This window comes from Cordyceps fumosorosea (genome assembly GCF_001636725.1).
Source record: "Cordyceps fumosorosea ARSEF 2679 chromosome Unknown scaffold_11, whole genome shotgun sequence".
In the NCBI taxonomy this organism is placed as follows: Eukaryota; Fungi; Ascomycota; class Sordariomycetes; order Hypocreales; family Cordycipitaceae; genus Cordyceps; species Cordyceps fumosorosea.
Window position 1 is genome coordinate 828,886 of NW_017387311.1, and position 12,541 is coordinate 841,426.

At 57.5% G+C, this 12,541-nt stretch overlaps 5 protein-coding genes across 5 annotated transcripts; 3 read left to right on the forward strand and 2 right to left on the reverse strand.

Moving 5' to 3' along the window:
• Positions 1-1,359: 1,359 nt before the first annotated feature.
• On the forward strand, positions 1,360-3,057 carry ISF_05059 (MYND domain protein; the record flags this gene model as incomplete). The annotated part of the gene is made up of 1 exon (XM_018848664.1): positions 1,360-3,057. The coding sequence occupies one exon, from the start codon at positions 1,360-1,362 to the stop codon at positions 3,055-3,057; it is 1,698 nt and encodes a 565-aa protein (XP_018704390.1).
• A 552-nt stretch (positions 3,058-3,609) lies between these two features.
• Positions 3,610-5,766, reverse strand: ISF_05060 (calponin-like protein; the record flags this gene model as incomplete). The annotated part of the gene is made up of 2 exons (XM_018848665.1): positions 3,610-5,533; positions 5,600-5,766. The coding sequence occupies 2 exons, from the start codon at positions 5,764-5,766 to the stop codon at positions 3,610-3,612; spliced, it is 2,091 nt and encodes a 696-aa protein (XP_018704391.1).
• Positions 5,767-7,114: 1,348 nt separating this feature from the next.
• ISF_05061 (3-demethylubiquinone-9 3-O-methyltransferase) lies at positions 7,115-7,622 on the forward strand (the record flags this gene model as incomplete). The annotated part of the gene is made up of 2 exons (XM_018848666.1): positions 7,115-7,288; positions 7,338-7,622. 2 exons carry the CDS (start codon positions 7,115-7,117, stop codon positions 7,620-7,622), a joined length of 459 nt encoding a protein of 152 aa, XP_018704392.1.
• Positions 7,623-7,805: 183 nt separating this feature from the next.
• ISF_05062 (Major facilitator superfamily domain, general substrate transporter) lies at positions 7,806-9,771 on the reverse strand (the record flags this gene model as incomplete). The annotated part of the gene is made up of 3 exons (XM_018848667.1): positions 7,806-8,541; positions 8,604-9,017; positions 9,092-9,771. 3 exons carry the CDS (start codon positions 9,769-9,771, stop codon positions 7,806-7,808), a joined length of 1,830 nt encoding a protein of 609 aa, XP_018704393.1.
• A 1,499-nt stretch (positions 9,772-11,270) lies between these two features.
• ISF_05063 (NADH:ubiquinone oxidoreductase, 17.2kDa subunit) lies at positions 11,271-12,253 on the forward strand (the record flags this gene model as incomplete). The annotated part of the gene is made up of 3 exons (XM_018848668.1): positions 11,271-11,275; positions 11,336-11,407; positions 11,467-12,253. The coding sequence occupies 3 exons, from the start codon at positions 11,271-11,273 to the stop codon at positions 12,251-12,253; spliced, it is 864 nt and encodes a 287-aa protein (XP_018704394.1).
• Between the last annotated feature and the right edge of the window lie 288 nt (positions 12,254-12,541).

Here is a 12,541-nt window from a genome sequence, read left to right on the forward strand (position 1 = left end):
GTGGAAATATGCTAGTTATCATGGAAGCCCTATGACTTGTTGCAGAGGCAAGTCGTTGCAATGTGGCTTAACAGTTGACAGGCCGACATGGGCCCGGCGCTCGCCAGGGCGGGAGGCTGGACAGGCCCTTGGAGGAACCCTGTCCACCTGAGAACTTGCTTAGGTTGCATCAAGGTTCTAGCGCGGGAACTCGACTCTAGGATCTGCAAGGCGAGCATGCATCGAGGCTAGTTATTGAGAGACGTCGGCGTATTCGTCGATGAGATGAGACTGGGTGGTGAAGTAGGAGCTGGCTGGTCATGGGGTTTTAGAGTGAGACAATGCCGCTGTGCAGATTGGATGCCTCCTGCACCAGGCTGTCAGTTGTCATAACTGCTTGTCGCGCACGCGCCTTCTGGAGATGGTGGGAGATGCTTTATACGGCATGCCCGTCCTTGTGTGTGCATAATCGACATGCTTTGCGTCCATCCGGACCCTGGTTTGACAGTGTTTAAAATAGGTGGGTGGGAGGTGCAACAGTGGCGCTCCAGAGTGGCGCTGCATTGGGAGTGGCGTTGAAGAGTGGCGCTTTCAGGGTCCGTCCTGGGTATTTTGGTCAAAACCCACCTGTTGAGCGCCATTCAGCCTTTCAAGGCCTGGAAACCCGAGGTTTCCAGCGCCTTCCAGGGCTCTTCAATACCTTTTTTTTTTTTCCTTTTGCCTTGGCCTGCTGCATCTGCAGGGTACTGCATTTCAAAACACAAATACCTGCCTACCAACAGCGAATGGGCTTGGCCTCCCCTCTTGCTGTGGCGTTACCCCTCCTGCGCCCAGTTTGGCAATTTTTTTTTAGAGCGGCGCCCCGGCTTCATCGTTCCTGCCCACCTTTTCCTTGCTACTGAAAAATTTCGTGCTGCCCGAGGTTCTTCGTTTCTTTCCAACCCGTCTCACATTTTGCCTTCTTTTTGCCCAAAAAGGCCTTTCCAGGGGTGGCTTTGGCCATTTATCTTTCAAGATCTCCCCTTTCTGTCTATTTTTGAATTGTGCCTGCGACGTGCGTTTACACAGCAACAACGCATCGCGTCGTCTTTTCATCCCACCTCTGCCGCGGGGCACACTCCTGGCTGGCCACAGCTCCCTCCCACCAAAATCGCATCAGGATACGGTCAGGACATTGAACAACAAGTCGACTTTGGTCCAGCAACCCGTCACATCATTATTCGGCCTATCTAGTCCATTTCGGTGTCTGTTTCGAAACCTTTCATTTTGTCGTTTTCAATTTGTCCCGCAAAGTCTTTGGACTTCAGCCACCACTGCCGGTCCCCTGCAGCTTTCAAGCTTCGATTCAGCTATATAATTACACAACATAATCACCGCAAAATGTCGGAAATCGATGTCCAAGAGCAGCTGCTCGATCGCCGCCTCCAGCTTACCGAAGGCCTCATCAGTCTCCCCTACGACCTCGTCTTGTACATAGAACGTGCCATTGTGTACGGCGACCTTGGCTATCCTGATCTCGCCGCTGGCGATGCCTACCGGGCGCTACTGCTGACCGATGAAGTCCTCACTGACGGCTTCGAGTTCCATGAGCAGGCTTTGGCAGCTCTCCGCATGCGCCTGCCGCCCCCCCTACCCGATGTTCTCTTATATGGCAAGCTTGCTGACGAGTGGTCCCCTCCTCGCGGCGTCGAGGACCAGGACAACGAGGAAACCGTGCATGCGCTGGCTCGCCTGTGCTCAATCCGCGCCTACCAGATTTTATCTATAAGTCTCCTCCTCTGCGGCTGCCTCAAGTCAGCCTTGACATTTTGCGAGCGCGGCTTAGCCGTCAGTCCGGGCAACCAGGAGCTCCTCAACACCAAAGCAAGCATTGAGACGGTCGCCTGTCGACGGCTGCGCCGCGAAAAGTTCGACGTCAACGACCTTCCTGACTCCGGATTGGTGCGCCGTGAGGTATACCCGTGGAATGATCACGAGCCGGACCGTTTCGATCCGGCGTCCCTCGATGCCCTCAACGCCGACCTCAAGAAGATGGCCCCCAAGTGCGCCGTCAAGGTTGCCACGCTACCCGTTCTGCTCGAGACGGCAAGTAGCAGCACCGACTCACTTGACATCATCCCCACGTGTCAGCAGCTAGGCGTCTTTGCCCAGGAAGACATTGAGCCCGGCGAGGCGGTTCTCCACGAGTACACCCTGCTCACGGCCAACAACCGGCTGAAAGACTCTGTCTGCGATGCCTGCAGCTGCGACTTGCCACCTATTGGAAGCGAGCAGTCGCCAGTGCAGTGCGATGAGTGCTACGACACCGTCTTCTGCAGCCAGTACTGCCACGATGAAGCTCAGGCACGATACCACCCCGCGGTCTGCGAAAAGGACGTCGACGCCATCGCCAAGGACGCTGACAAACACGAGGCCGACGACACACTCTACCTGCTTCTGCTCGCACGCGTCCTTGCCATCGCCGCGCACCAGGAAACACACCCCCTTGATGTCCGCGAGGTGCGTTTTATCTGGGGAGACTTCGTCCCGAGCCGCACCAACGACATTGACGTGTCGCCGTCGGCTGGCCCGCCGCCCGCGTGGACGCTACCATTTTCGTTCAAGTACAACATCGAGACGCCACTGCACCTGCTTGAGAAGATGGATATTGACGCCTACGCCTCGCTTGCCGAATATGACCTATGGATCCTTAATACCCTGTACGCCAAGTTCCGCGGCACAGCTTCAGCACGCAAGAGCCCCCGCGACGGCCGCCCCGATGTTGCCGCTGTCCACCCCTACTGGTGCCTTGCCAACCACGACTGCGACCCCAACGTCACTTGGGATTGGGGTGGCCGTATGGTCCTACGCGCAACGACGCAACGAAAGGTTGCCGGACGCCCTGGCGGTATCCGTGCTGGTGACGAGATCCTTAACCACTACTGCGACATTGACTTACCTGTCCAAGAGCGCCGTGAGTGGGCGCGAGGCAGCCTCGGCGGCTGGTGCATGTGCCAGCGCTGCCGCACCGAAGCTGCCGACAAAGGGGAAGACGGCGGCGAGGGTAGACAGGACGAGGTTTTTAATGGTGACTCGTGACATGCGTAGCGAACTCGCGGTTTTAATGAGTGCTGGTTTCTTGTTATAATGCTTTTTACTTCTCCGCTCTGAACATACGACACGACAATGCTTAACTTGTAGTGGCGATGCAGGTACAAGACGCAGATACACACATGTATATAGAGATATCAACATAGCCAAATTACATAAAAGAATGCTGGAGCTATATGCGTCTGGCAAAGTACTAAACTGGCTCAAATATCAAGGACGTTGAAGCATCAATAAATAATCATGACGTCCACCAGAGCAGACTCTGTACTTGCAGGCCATGCACCTGGAAACGAAGGAGACTTTTTCCACTTTTTATTGTATTTATAACTTCAGAGTAGGACGATGTTGTAAAAGGTACGTCTACACTGCTAGATTCTTCCTTGCCGACACCACAGAGAATAACAAAGAACATAAAAAGAAAGGCCAGCACAGTCGCTTACGTGTTAGCATAACCGTCCAATCAAGTTAACAAAGAAAATTGAGCACAGCCCCCTTTTACTCTTCTCCCAACTCTCGTCTCGTCTGTCAGGCAGCGTGGATTTAGCGGTTGGCGCCGGGAAGCGGTCGCGGTCCAACAATCTGCCTGCGTCCGGCGCCGATGCCCTGGGAGCCCCTGTTCTGCGAGTCGCCACCGGTATAGCCGCTCCACTGGCCGACGTCCCAGCGGCCGCCTATGCCGCCTCCTATTCCATCTACGCCGGCATCGCCGGCTGGCACGGTGCGGGCGGCCGTCTCCTTCTGGGCCTCCTCCCACTCACGCTGACGCTCGCGTTCCATCTCCATCTCGCGCTCGAGGAGAGACTTGCCAGCCCATCCGCCGGCCTTGGTATTAGCCTGGCCCTGCTGCCGGCGGCGGTCCTCAGCGTCCCGCTCCTCGGTGCTGCTGCCGACCTCACGCGAATACGTCTGCGGAGTCGCGGGTGAGGCTGGCGCGGGGTTGCTGGCAAGGAAGCGGCCGGTGCGGTTCTGCGGTGTCGGCGGCGACTGATACGTCGCGGGGTCGGGGAGCGGCCGGCTGCTGCCGCCGGTGTTGTGAGACTTGACCTTGGGCGCGATGGTGGCAGTTGGGTCGGGTAAGGGTCGTGCTGACTGCGGTGGCGGCGGAGAGCGGACTGCAAGTGCCCGTGGTTCTGGCGTCCGCTGATTATGCGGGCTAAGTTTGGGTGTCCGCTGCACTGGCTCGGGCATGGCGGACTCCTGCTGCTGTTGGTTCCATTGCGTATGCAGGTACTCTCGCTCTCCTTGGGCCCAAGAGTCCTGTCGCATGGGCGGGCTCACGACGGGTGCCGCAGCGCGTGGTCGACTCCGCGATCTGGCTTTGGGAGATCTCGTCCCAGTCGGTGGCGACTTGAATGCGCCAACACTGGAGACAACAGACGATCTACCGGACCCGCGGCCCTGTCTCTCCCGCTCGTATTCCGCCTCACGCCGGCGTGCTTTTTCGAGTTCCTTTTCGAGGGCCCGTATACGGCTGCTATCGTCGGTCGCATCCCCGCTGATGCCACGGTCTGCCTGGTACTGGCTCAGATACTGTCCGCGCAACTTCACTGGACTACGACTCCTCGCCCGTTGTCTTTCTTCCTCCAACTTGGCCTCAGCTTCAGCTTCCTCTTTCTTGCGTCGCTCTTCAGTCAACTTCCACTGTCGCTCCTCTTCCTCCCATCGTCGCTTCTCATCGTCCGCTTTCTGACGCAGCTGTCGTGTTTCTGCTTCCCAACGTTCCTCCTCTTCCTTTTTTGCTTTGGCTTCTTCCGCTGCTAGGCGTTCTCGCTCTTGTTGATCTTCTTCTTGGCGCAGACGTTCTTCTTCGGCGGCCTGCTCCTTGCGTATACGCTCCTTCTCAGCTAGGCTGGGGACTCGAGGTCCGCTGTTGATGATTTGTCTGCGGCTGCCGAACTGAATGCCGAGATTTCCTTGGCTGGCGCCACCCAAATAGCCGTATTGTGAGATGTTCCAGGCTGGCGTTGATGCGTTTTCTTGCTCCTTCTTGCTCCAACTGCTAACCGGGGCGGGAGAGCCAGTATCGCGCGTGGGGCTCTTGGTCGGACTCCAACGGCCGGGAACCGAGTCTCCTGTTCGCGATGGAAGCATGCTGGATCGGTTCGTGTTACTATAGGCGGATGACGTGTTGCTCGTGACGGAGGTTCCGCGACCGCGGAGACCGCCAGCTATAGGCGTCGATGGTGCGCCGCCCGGCTGCGACGAGCGAGGGCCAATGACATTGGGAAAATGCTTCGGGTTCGTGCTATTGGCAGCTCTACTGAATGCACCGAGGCACTGTAGGACTTGTGCCGGGTCTTTTTGTTCATAGAGGTCGACGGTGAGGAAGATGTCATGCTCGTGAAGGTTTAGCGGCGGAGACTGGCAGGCTCGAAGGAAGTGGGAAATATTCTCCATTTGAACAAAGGGCATGGCTGATTGTTTGAACTTGATTCCGGGGGCAGGTATGGCCAGATTAATGAGTCTGTACGGTTAGAGATGTTTAGCTGTGCAACATGGGGATAGCAGTGGACGATCGAGGAAGACTCACTTGCAGAGAGCAACGCCATCCTTCAGAGCTTCGAGGAGATCTGGCGAGGACAGCCTTTCGCCCAGCGACTCTTCCACCCACGTCCGCGCCTCGTTGGCAGCAGCCGGGGTATATTTGTCAAGGCGCATTTTGCGCAGGTCCTTGTCGAGCGACGACACAGACGCCATAGTTTGATACTGGTCGAGTCGGACCAGACGGATGCGCGAGGAGAGTAGTGGCAGATCCTGCTAGTGTGCTTCCCTGGGGTGTCCTACGAGGAGGACAGACAGTGTCATTCGTTTTGAGTGCTGTACGCGGGGCAGGCGCCGGTGGCATTCAGGGTAATGGCACCCGTCGGCGGAAGCAGTAGACAAGGGACGAAACGTGAGATTGAGAAAGGTTCCTGAGCGGGAGGACCGGAATGCGAGGTGTTGTATTGGGCGATTTATTAGCACTGTGGTATTTGGTGCATTTCAGGAAGGGACGGGAGGGAGCCTCGCAAGGTAAAAAGGAGGGGCAGACGAGACGAGGGCTCAGGCTGCTGTGATGGCTCAGACAGCGGAAATAGAGGAACCTTTCGGAGTCGAAAAAATGATGGAAATTCCGTAAATTGCTAGCCAATGCTACAGATACGTAGCAAGTCGCGAGGGTTGCACGAGCCGGACTGTAGGTGATGTTGGATGCGTGGCGGCATGAGGCAAGTCGTCATCAACAAAGAGGCTGCTGAGAGAGGTGGGGCAGCCCGAGCCGTCCGCCAAGGCAAGGTAGAGCAATTCAGGACAAAGAAGAGCAAAAAGGTACTTTGTCAAGGGTCCCTACAGCGTTCTGTTGGCGCTATTGTAGCGTCTGTTAGCGGGCGCAAGACAAGTACCTCGCCGCCAGGCCTTGTTTCGTCACCAAACAAGCTGCCTAATTAGGCGCTAAGTCGGTCCCCATGGGCAACCTGCTAGTTACCCTGGACGATGAAGACAAGACCATGATAAAAGGCTGATATTGACTGCCAATATTATGAAAGTCTCCTCAATTATTTTGCAAATTGAGTGCAATGAGTAACTTGTGCATATGTCGTTCTACTGTATGCGGTGGCATGGTTGCGGTTGATGAACGGTGTGTTTGAGACGGGTTTGTAGACAATCAAATGATCAACAACTGGTAAGGATGATTTTCCCGAATTTCCCGAAAAGAGATCGCCAAAGATATGAAACTCGGAAGTAGAAACAACCAACATCCTGTCTGTTGCCTAAAGTTAAAAAAGACTCCGACGACGCCACGGCGCTGGACAGCTTTCAGCTGAACGGCTTCTTCACGCCCTCCACACCACAGTTCAGCCCAACACCGTGACGATCATCACTACGAAAACATGCCGCCACCAACTTCCCTTTCAGAATGCGAAATACGAAGCTCACAGCCATGTAGCTATATATATGAGGGGAACGAGCCCGCATGAGCGTCGAACTTGAAAACAACCAGCACGCACCAACATCGCGACCCTCTCAATCCTCACCACAATCTCAACTACTAAACAACAACAACATCATGGCCGCAGCCGCTCCCTTCACCACCTGCCTCTGGTTCGCCGACGAGGCCGAGGAAGCCGCCCGGCACTACGTCTCCATCTTCGCCCCCGACGCCGCCATCACCCGCACCCAGCACTACACCGCCGCCGGCCAGACCACCCACAAGCAACCCCGGCTCCGTGCTGCTCGTCGAGTTCACCCTGCGCGGCCAGCGCTTCGTCGCGCTCAACGGCGGCCGCCAGGAGTGGTCGTTCAACCCGTCCGTCTCGTTCCAGGTGGACTGCGCGGACCAGGCCGAGGTGGACCGGCTGTGGGAGGCGCTCGGCAAAGATACCGTCGACCCGGCGTCGCGGCGCTGCGGGTGGGTGGCGGACAGATACGGGGTGTCGTGGCAGGTGGTGCCGGCGGTGATGAAGAGGCTGCTGGGGTCGGAGGACAGGGAGGCGGCGGACAGGGCGATGGTGGCGATGATGGGCATGGAGAAGTTGGATATTGCGGCGCTGCAAAAGGCCTACGACAATGCGTGACGAGCCAAGCAAAACACGGTCAAATAATGACCCTGGCTTATGCTTTAACAACTGGTATTAATGGATGAATTTCAACGCTACATGGAATCTATAGCCAAATCAAAACATATAAGAGAAACGCTAAAGCCGATTCTATGCGCCAATCATGACTGTATACCGCAGTCTTTTAATCCCATCCCCCACTCAGCTGCTCTTCTCCTGTACAATGACCGTCTCATCCCCCAACGACTTCTCGTCCCTCTGCCGCCTTGCCTGCATCTTCGCCGCCGCCCTGGCCCTCTTGCTGTCCATGCGCGCCTGATCCTCACGCAACTGGCGGATGAGTCTGCTCTTTGCGCGAATCCGACCTCCGTACCGCCAAAATACAAACGGTATCGGGATCATGATAATCTCTGCGACTCCGAGCACGGTGCCAGCCCAGCGCGGCGTCAGCGTGGCGTACATGGTCGGCCCTGCGAGCGGCAGCGTGCCGCCGATGACGCTGCGGATAAAGGCGTTGCCGGACAGCGCGCTAGCCGCGAAGATTCCGTAGGCACCGGCGAGGTAGTTAGAGCCGTAAATGAAGACGATGGTGTTGCCGAAGCCAAAGGGTATGCCGAACGCGATGGGAACCGCCCAGTGGATGCTCGTCGGCAGGCACGTCCACGAGAAGCCCATTTGGCCGATGCTCGCCGCGATGGATCCCGCGGCCATGACGATAGCCTGCGCCTCGGGAAGAACCTTGCCGGTTTCTGGGTCGCGCGGTTGCCGGTTGATGATTCGTCGGAAGATGGGCTCGCCGCAGAGCGAGGTAAGTGTGCCGATGCCGATGCCGATGAAGGACAGGCCGGTGGTGCCAGCGGACCAGCCTCGGTGCTGCGAGAAGACGACGGGGTAGGCGACGAAGCAAAGGTACAAGACCGCATAGACGATGGAGATCCTAGCGGGGATGTCAGTAACAGACGCCAGGTTTGTCAGTGTTCTTGGCAAGTGATGGCTTACCAAACGTTCATGAACCACAAGATCGGTTCTGTCGCGGCAAGAATAAACGGCCGACTTAGATTGATCTTTAACAGGTGCAGCGTCGACAGCTTATAGTCATATTGACACCAGTATCGAGGGTCATCGTTCTCCTTGCGCAGACGCGCGGCCTTTTTGCGAAGGACGGCCGGCGCATACGTCTCCTTGACGGTGAGCATCATGAAAAAGGTGGCACCGCCGAGGATGAGGATGACCCAGTTGGCCCAGCGCCAGCCGAGATACTGGAAGACGAAGCCGCCGATGATGGGGCCGGTGACGGGCCCGTTCATCGGGGCCAAGCTGAAGAGCGACATTGTGCGCGCCAGGTAGTCGGGGTGCGAGATGTCGACAATTGTGCCCGGCGCATTCCCGACCATGACGGAGCCAAACAGGGCACTGGACGGTGTTAGCTGGTGATTGCGCTTATAATGACATATTTGCGGATAGGGAAGCATGCAAAGGCCACTTACCAAAAAAACCTGACGACAATGATGGCTGTCAATGAGTGCGCAACTCCGGACGGGATGATGAGCAGCGACCAGCCGGCGATGCACACGAGGTACACGTTGCGGCGGCCGTAGAGCTCACTAAGCGGCGCCACGATGAGGGTGCCGACGGCCAGGCCGAGGAGGTACGTGGTGAGGCCGAGTGTGACAATCGTCGTCGATGCGCCAAACTCGGCGGCCAGACCCGGGGTGGACGCCGTGTAGCTGCTACTGTAGAGGGTGGTGCCCCAGGTGCCGATGGAGGCGACGAAGACGACCCAGCCGCGGTACCAGAGCGGCCAGTTCTTGGGGTTCTCGGGGTCGCCCTCGTCGAAGAGCACCTCGAACTCGGGTGGGCGCGAGGCGACGCTGCTGGCGTGGCTAAAGGTGTGCGTCACGCGCCCGCGGCGCTCCTCGTCCGTCTCGAGATCGACGGTGACGGCGCGCTCGAGAGTCTCGTAGAGGTCCTCGTTGTCGAGGCGCTGGGTCTCGGCCGAGTTCCGGCTGCGAAGGGACCGAGGCTGGCTGTGGTGGTGGTTCTTGATGGCCTCGAACTCGGGGGAATCGGTGTCGGACGGCGGCGAGGAGGACGATGAGCCGCCAGTCGTCGAGCTGGAGGCCGGTGGCGGCGCAAAGGCCTTTTCGGGATCGTGAGGCGGCGTCATGGTCTGGGCTTCATAAAGAGAAAGCCGTTACCGGTGTCTGAGACAGCTGCCGGCCAAGACTGGTCCGGGCCGGGGAGAGACGCTGTGTGCGTGCGTGCGTGTGTCTGCGCCGAATCCCAACCTAAGTCTATTCACTGCAGCAAGTGTATTGATGAGACACGGCGAGGTTTCAACATTGGTCTGGAAGTTTGGTGTACAATGTTGTAAAAGAAAGTCGGAAAGGAAGAGTGGGAAGGAGGAGGAGGAGGTGCAACCCGCCTGTACTTCCTTCGTTTACGACGCTGTGACCTTTCCCAGTTTTTTGTCCTTTCTCAGACATCCTCCACACAATAAACTGGGGGAAGCAGTCGGGCTGGCAATTGACCCCCATCCTCGTCCTTTTAAATTAATTAGCGTTCGCAATGGAAAGCGACCCAATCCAAGTTGAACTTGGATGAAAAGGTTAGCCGGCGAGCCACCCCGCTGACGGGACCCAGTAGCGGAAACAAGGTCGCCAATAACTGAGCCCAGAGAAGACGCCACGTCCGCGGACTCTGATCCGGCACACGGAACGGGCTGCCCTGCGAGTGGAGGAGGATGGCTGGATGGAAGAGGAGGGAGGGGGGCATGTCCATGAGTCGACCGGCCGCAACAGGACCGGAAGGGTTGCTCCAGTCTGACTTGCTGTGAATTTGCCCGTTGTGGGACGACAATGCAGCTACGGGTAGAGGAATCACGGATGTGATAAATGAAGAAGAGAAAAGAAAAGAAAAGAAAAGAAAAGAAAAGAAAAGAAAAGAAACACGAACCATTTGACGCCGTGTAACCGGGAAACTCCCCCATGCCAGTCGCTGGTGTCACGGTCCCACGGACCTCAGCCGGCGAGCCTGGTCCGATCGGCCGAGTTGTGGTAGTGTGTGCAAGAGGGCGCGCCCAAGGCATCGACGTTTGGTGCGATGGCCGACCGATGTGGACAAGGAGACCGCCTTTTGAGTTGAGCGGGAAAAAGAGGAGCAAGATAACCTTGATAGCGACGAAAGCAAGCACCGATGTTGGGACCAAAGACAAGGGCTGCTTGTCTGCCTGCATGGGATGAAGAAGCACTGTGAGCGACAGCGGCGGCGGTCGGCACGATGCACGAGCGTGAATCGTACCCCTGTCTCCGCGGGCCTATAACTGCCGCGTTGAAGAGAAAGAAAAAAAACTATTATTTAGTACATATGGCCAACGATTTGTGTGTGTGACTGTCTCTCAGCCTCTTGGGGTCGGAATGCCGCAAATCAGGCTGTAAAACTCAGTGTTCCCTGTCGGAATGGCGTTTCCGCGCCCCCGAGGCCCTTATCGAATAGTTACCAAGAGCCGGCAAAACAGGGAAATGCTGATAATCAAGCGAGAGCCAGCTTTTTTAATAAAAATCTAATCAAAAGATCTACCATAAATTGATCTTGATGCCATTCATCCAATAATTCCCTTGTCGCAATCCCGCAGACGCCTGTACCGGCAGAGTGTCCCTTGGCATTATGCGGTTCGTTCTTTGCTTGTAGCGTCCTCCGTGGGACCGCTGCGCTGTAACCGTTTGGGCAAGACCTTGCGACGATCGCTGTGTTCTGCTCGGTAACCTTTACCACCTACCTAACCGGGCTTGGCCTCTCAAGCCGTGAGTTAGCCTGGCTGCTGGTGGCGGCAGAAAAAAGTAGCCTCACCATTGACGTGCAGCATCATTTATCAACGCGACAGAGGCGAAATCCTTCACCAGCCTACCGCCTACCACTCACCGCATCAAACAGCCCCGTTGATACTTGGCAGTCATGGTGGGCAAGACCATCGGCCCCATCGGCCGAGCCTGGCTCCAGTGGAAATCGTTGCGCCTGCCCTGGCGCAAGCGCTTCCTCGTCGGTACGCCACCCTCCCGCCCGCCGAGGAGACCCCCCCCGACCTCGAGGGCAACACCTACTGGGAGTTCCGCCTCACCACGCGCGGCACCCGCGAGGCCACCCCCAACGCCCTCGGCGAGGTCGAGCGCTGGCGCCGCATCGTCCACTACCCGCGCTCCGCGCACCTCTCCTCCGTCCGCGTCGGCCCGCTCTGGCACCAGTGGCTGCGGTACGCGCGCGCCGACCCGCCCAGCCTCGAGGAGCAACGCGAAGACGTCGCACGCCAGGCGCGCACGCGCGTGCTGGCCGCCGACGCGGACGCCCGCTGGGCCGCCAAGCCCCGCGTCATGGAGGATCCTTTGCCGGGGGAAGAGCGGTCCCTGCCCGGCGCGACGACGACGACGACGACGACGAGTGCGCAAGAAGCCCCGGAACAGACAACGTTGCGAGCCGAGTCGAAACGAAGGAGACGGAGCGCGCGCGCGGGTGGAGCGGCGCAGAAAGAACAACAGGAGGAGGAGGAGGAGGAGGCGGCGGTTGATCCGCAGGACCCGTGGAAGCAGGCGCGCACAAGAGGGCCCAGCGAAGACTGGCAGCCCCAGGCCTGGAGTCCGAATGCCAAGAGGTGACAAGCACGGAACGAAAAGCACACGAGACTGGACTCAAGTTGAGATGCGAAGCCAACACTGTTGCAGAGAGGCCCAGACGGGTCTCATTGATTATCCTCCACTACCTACTACATAGTGTATAATAGTGTCATGTACTACCGAGCGTATGCTTTTATGAATACATCTTTCCCGTCACTTCTCCATCCCGACGATCCCCCCTCCCGCCATGTGTAGAACAATAATGCCGTAGGTCGTTAAAATCATGGTATCTAAAATGTCCGGCCGATAAAATCTCCCAAACGCCAGCGT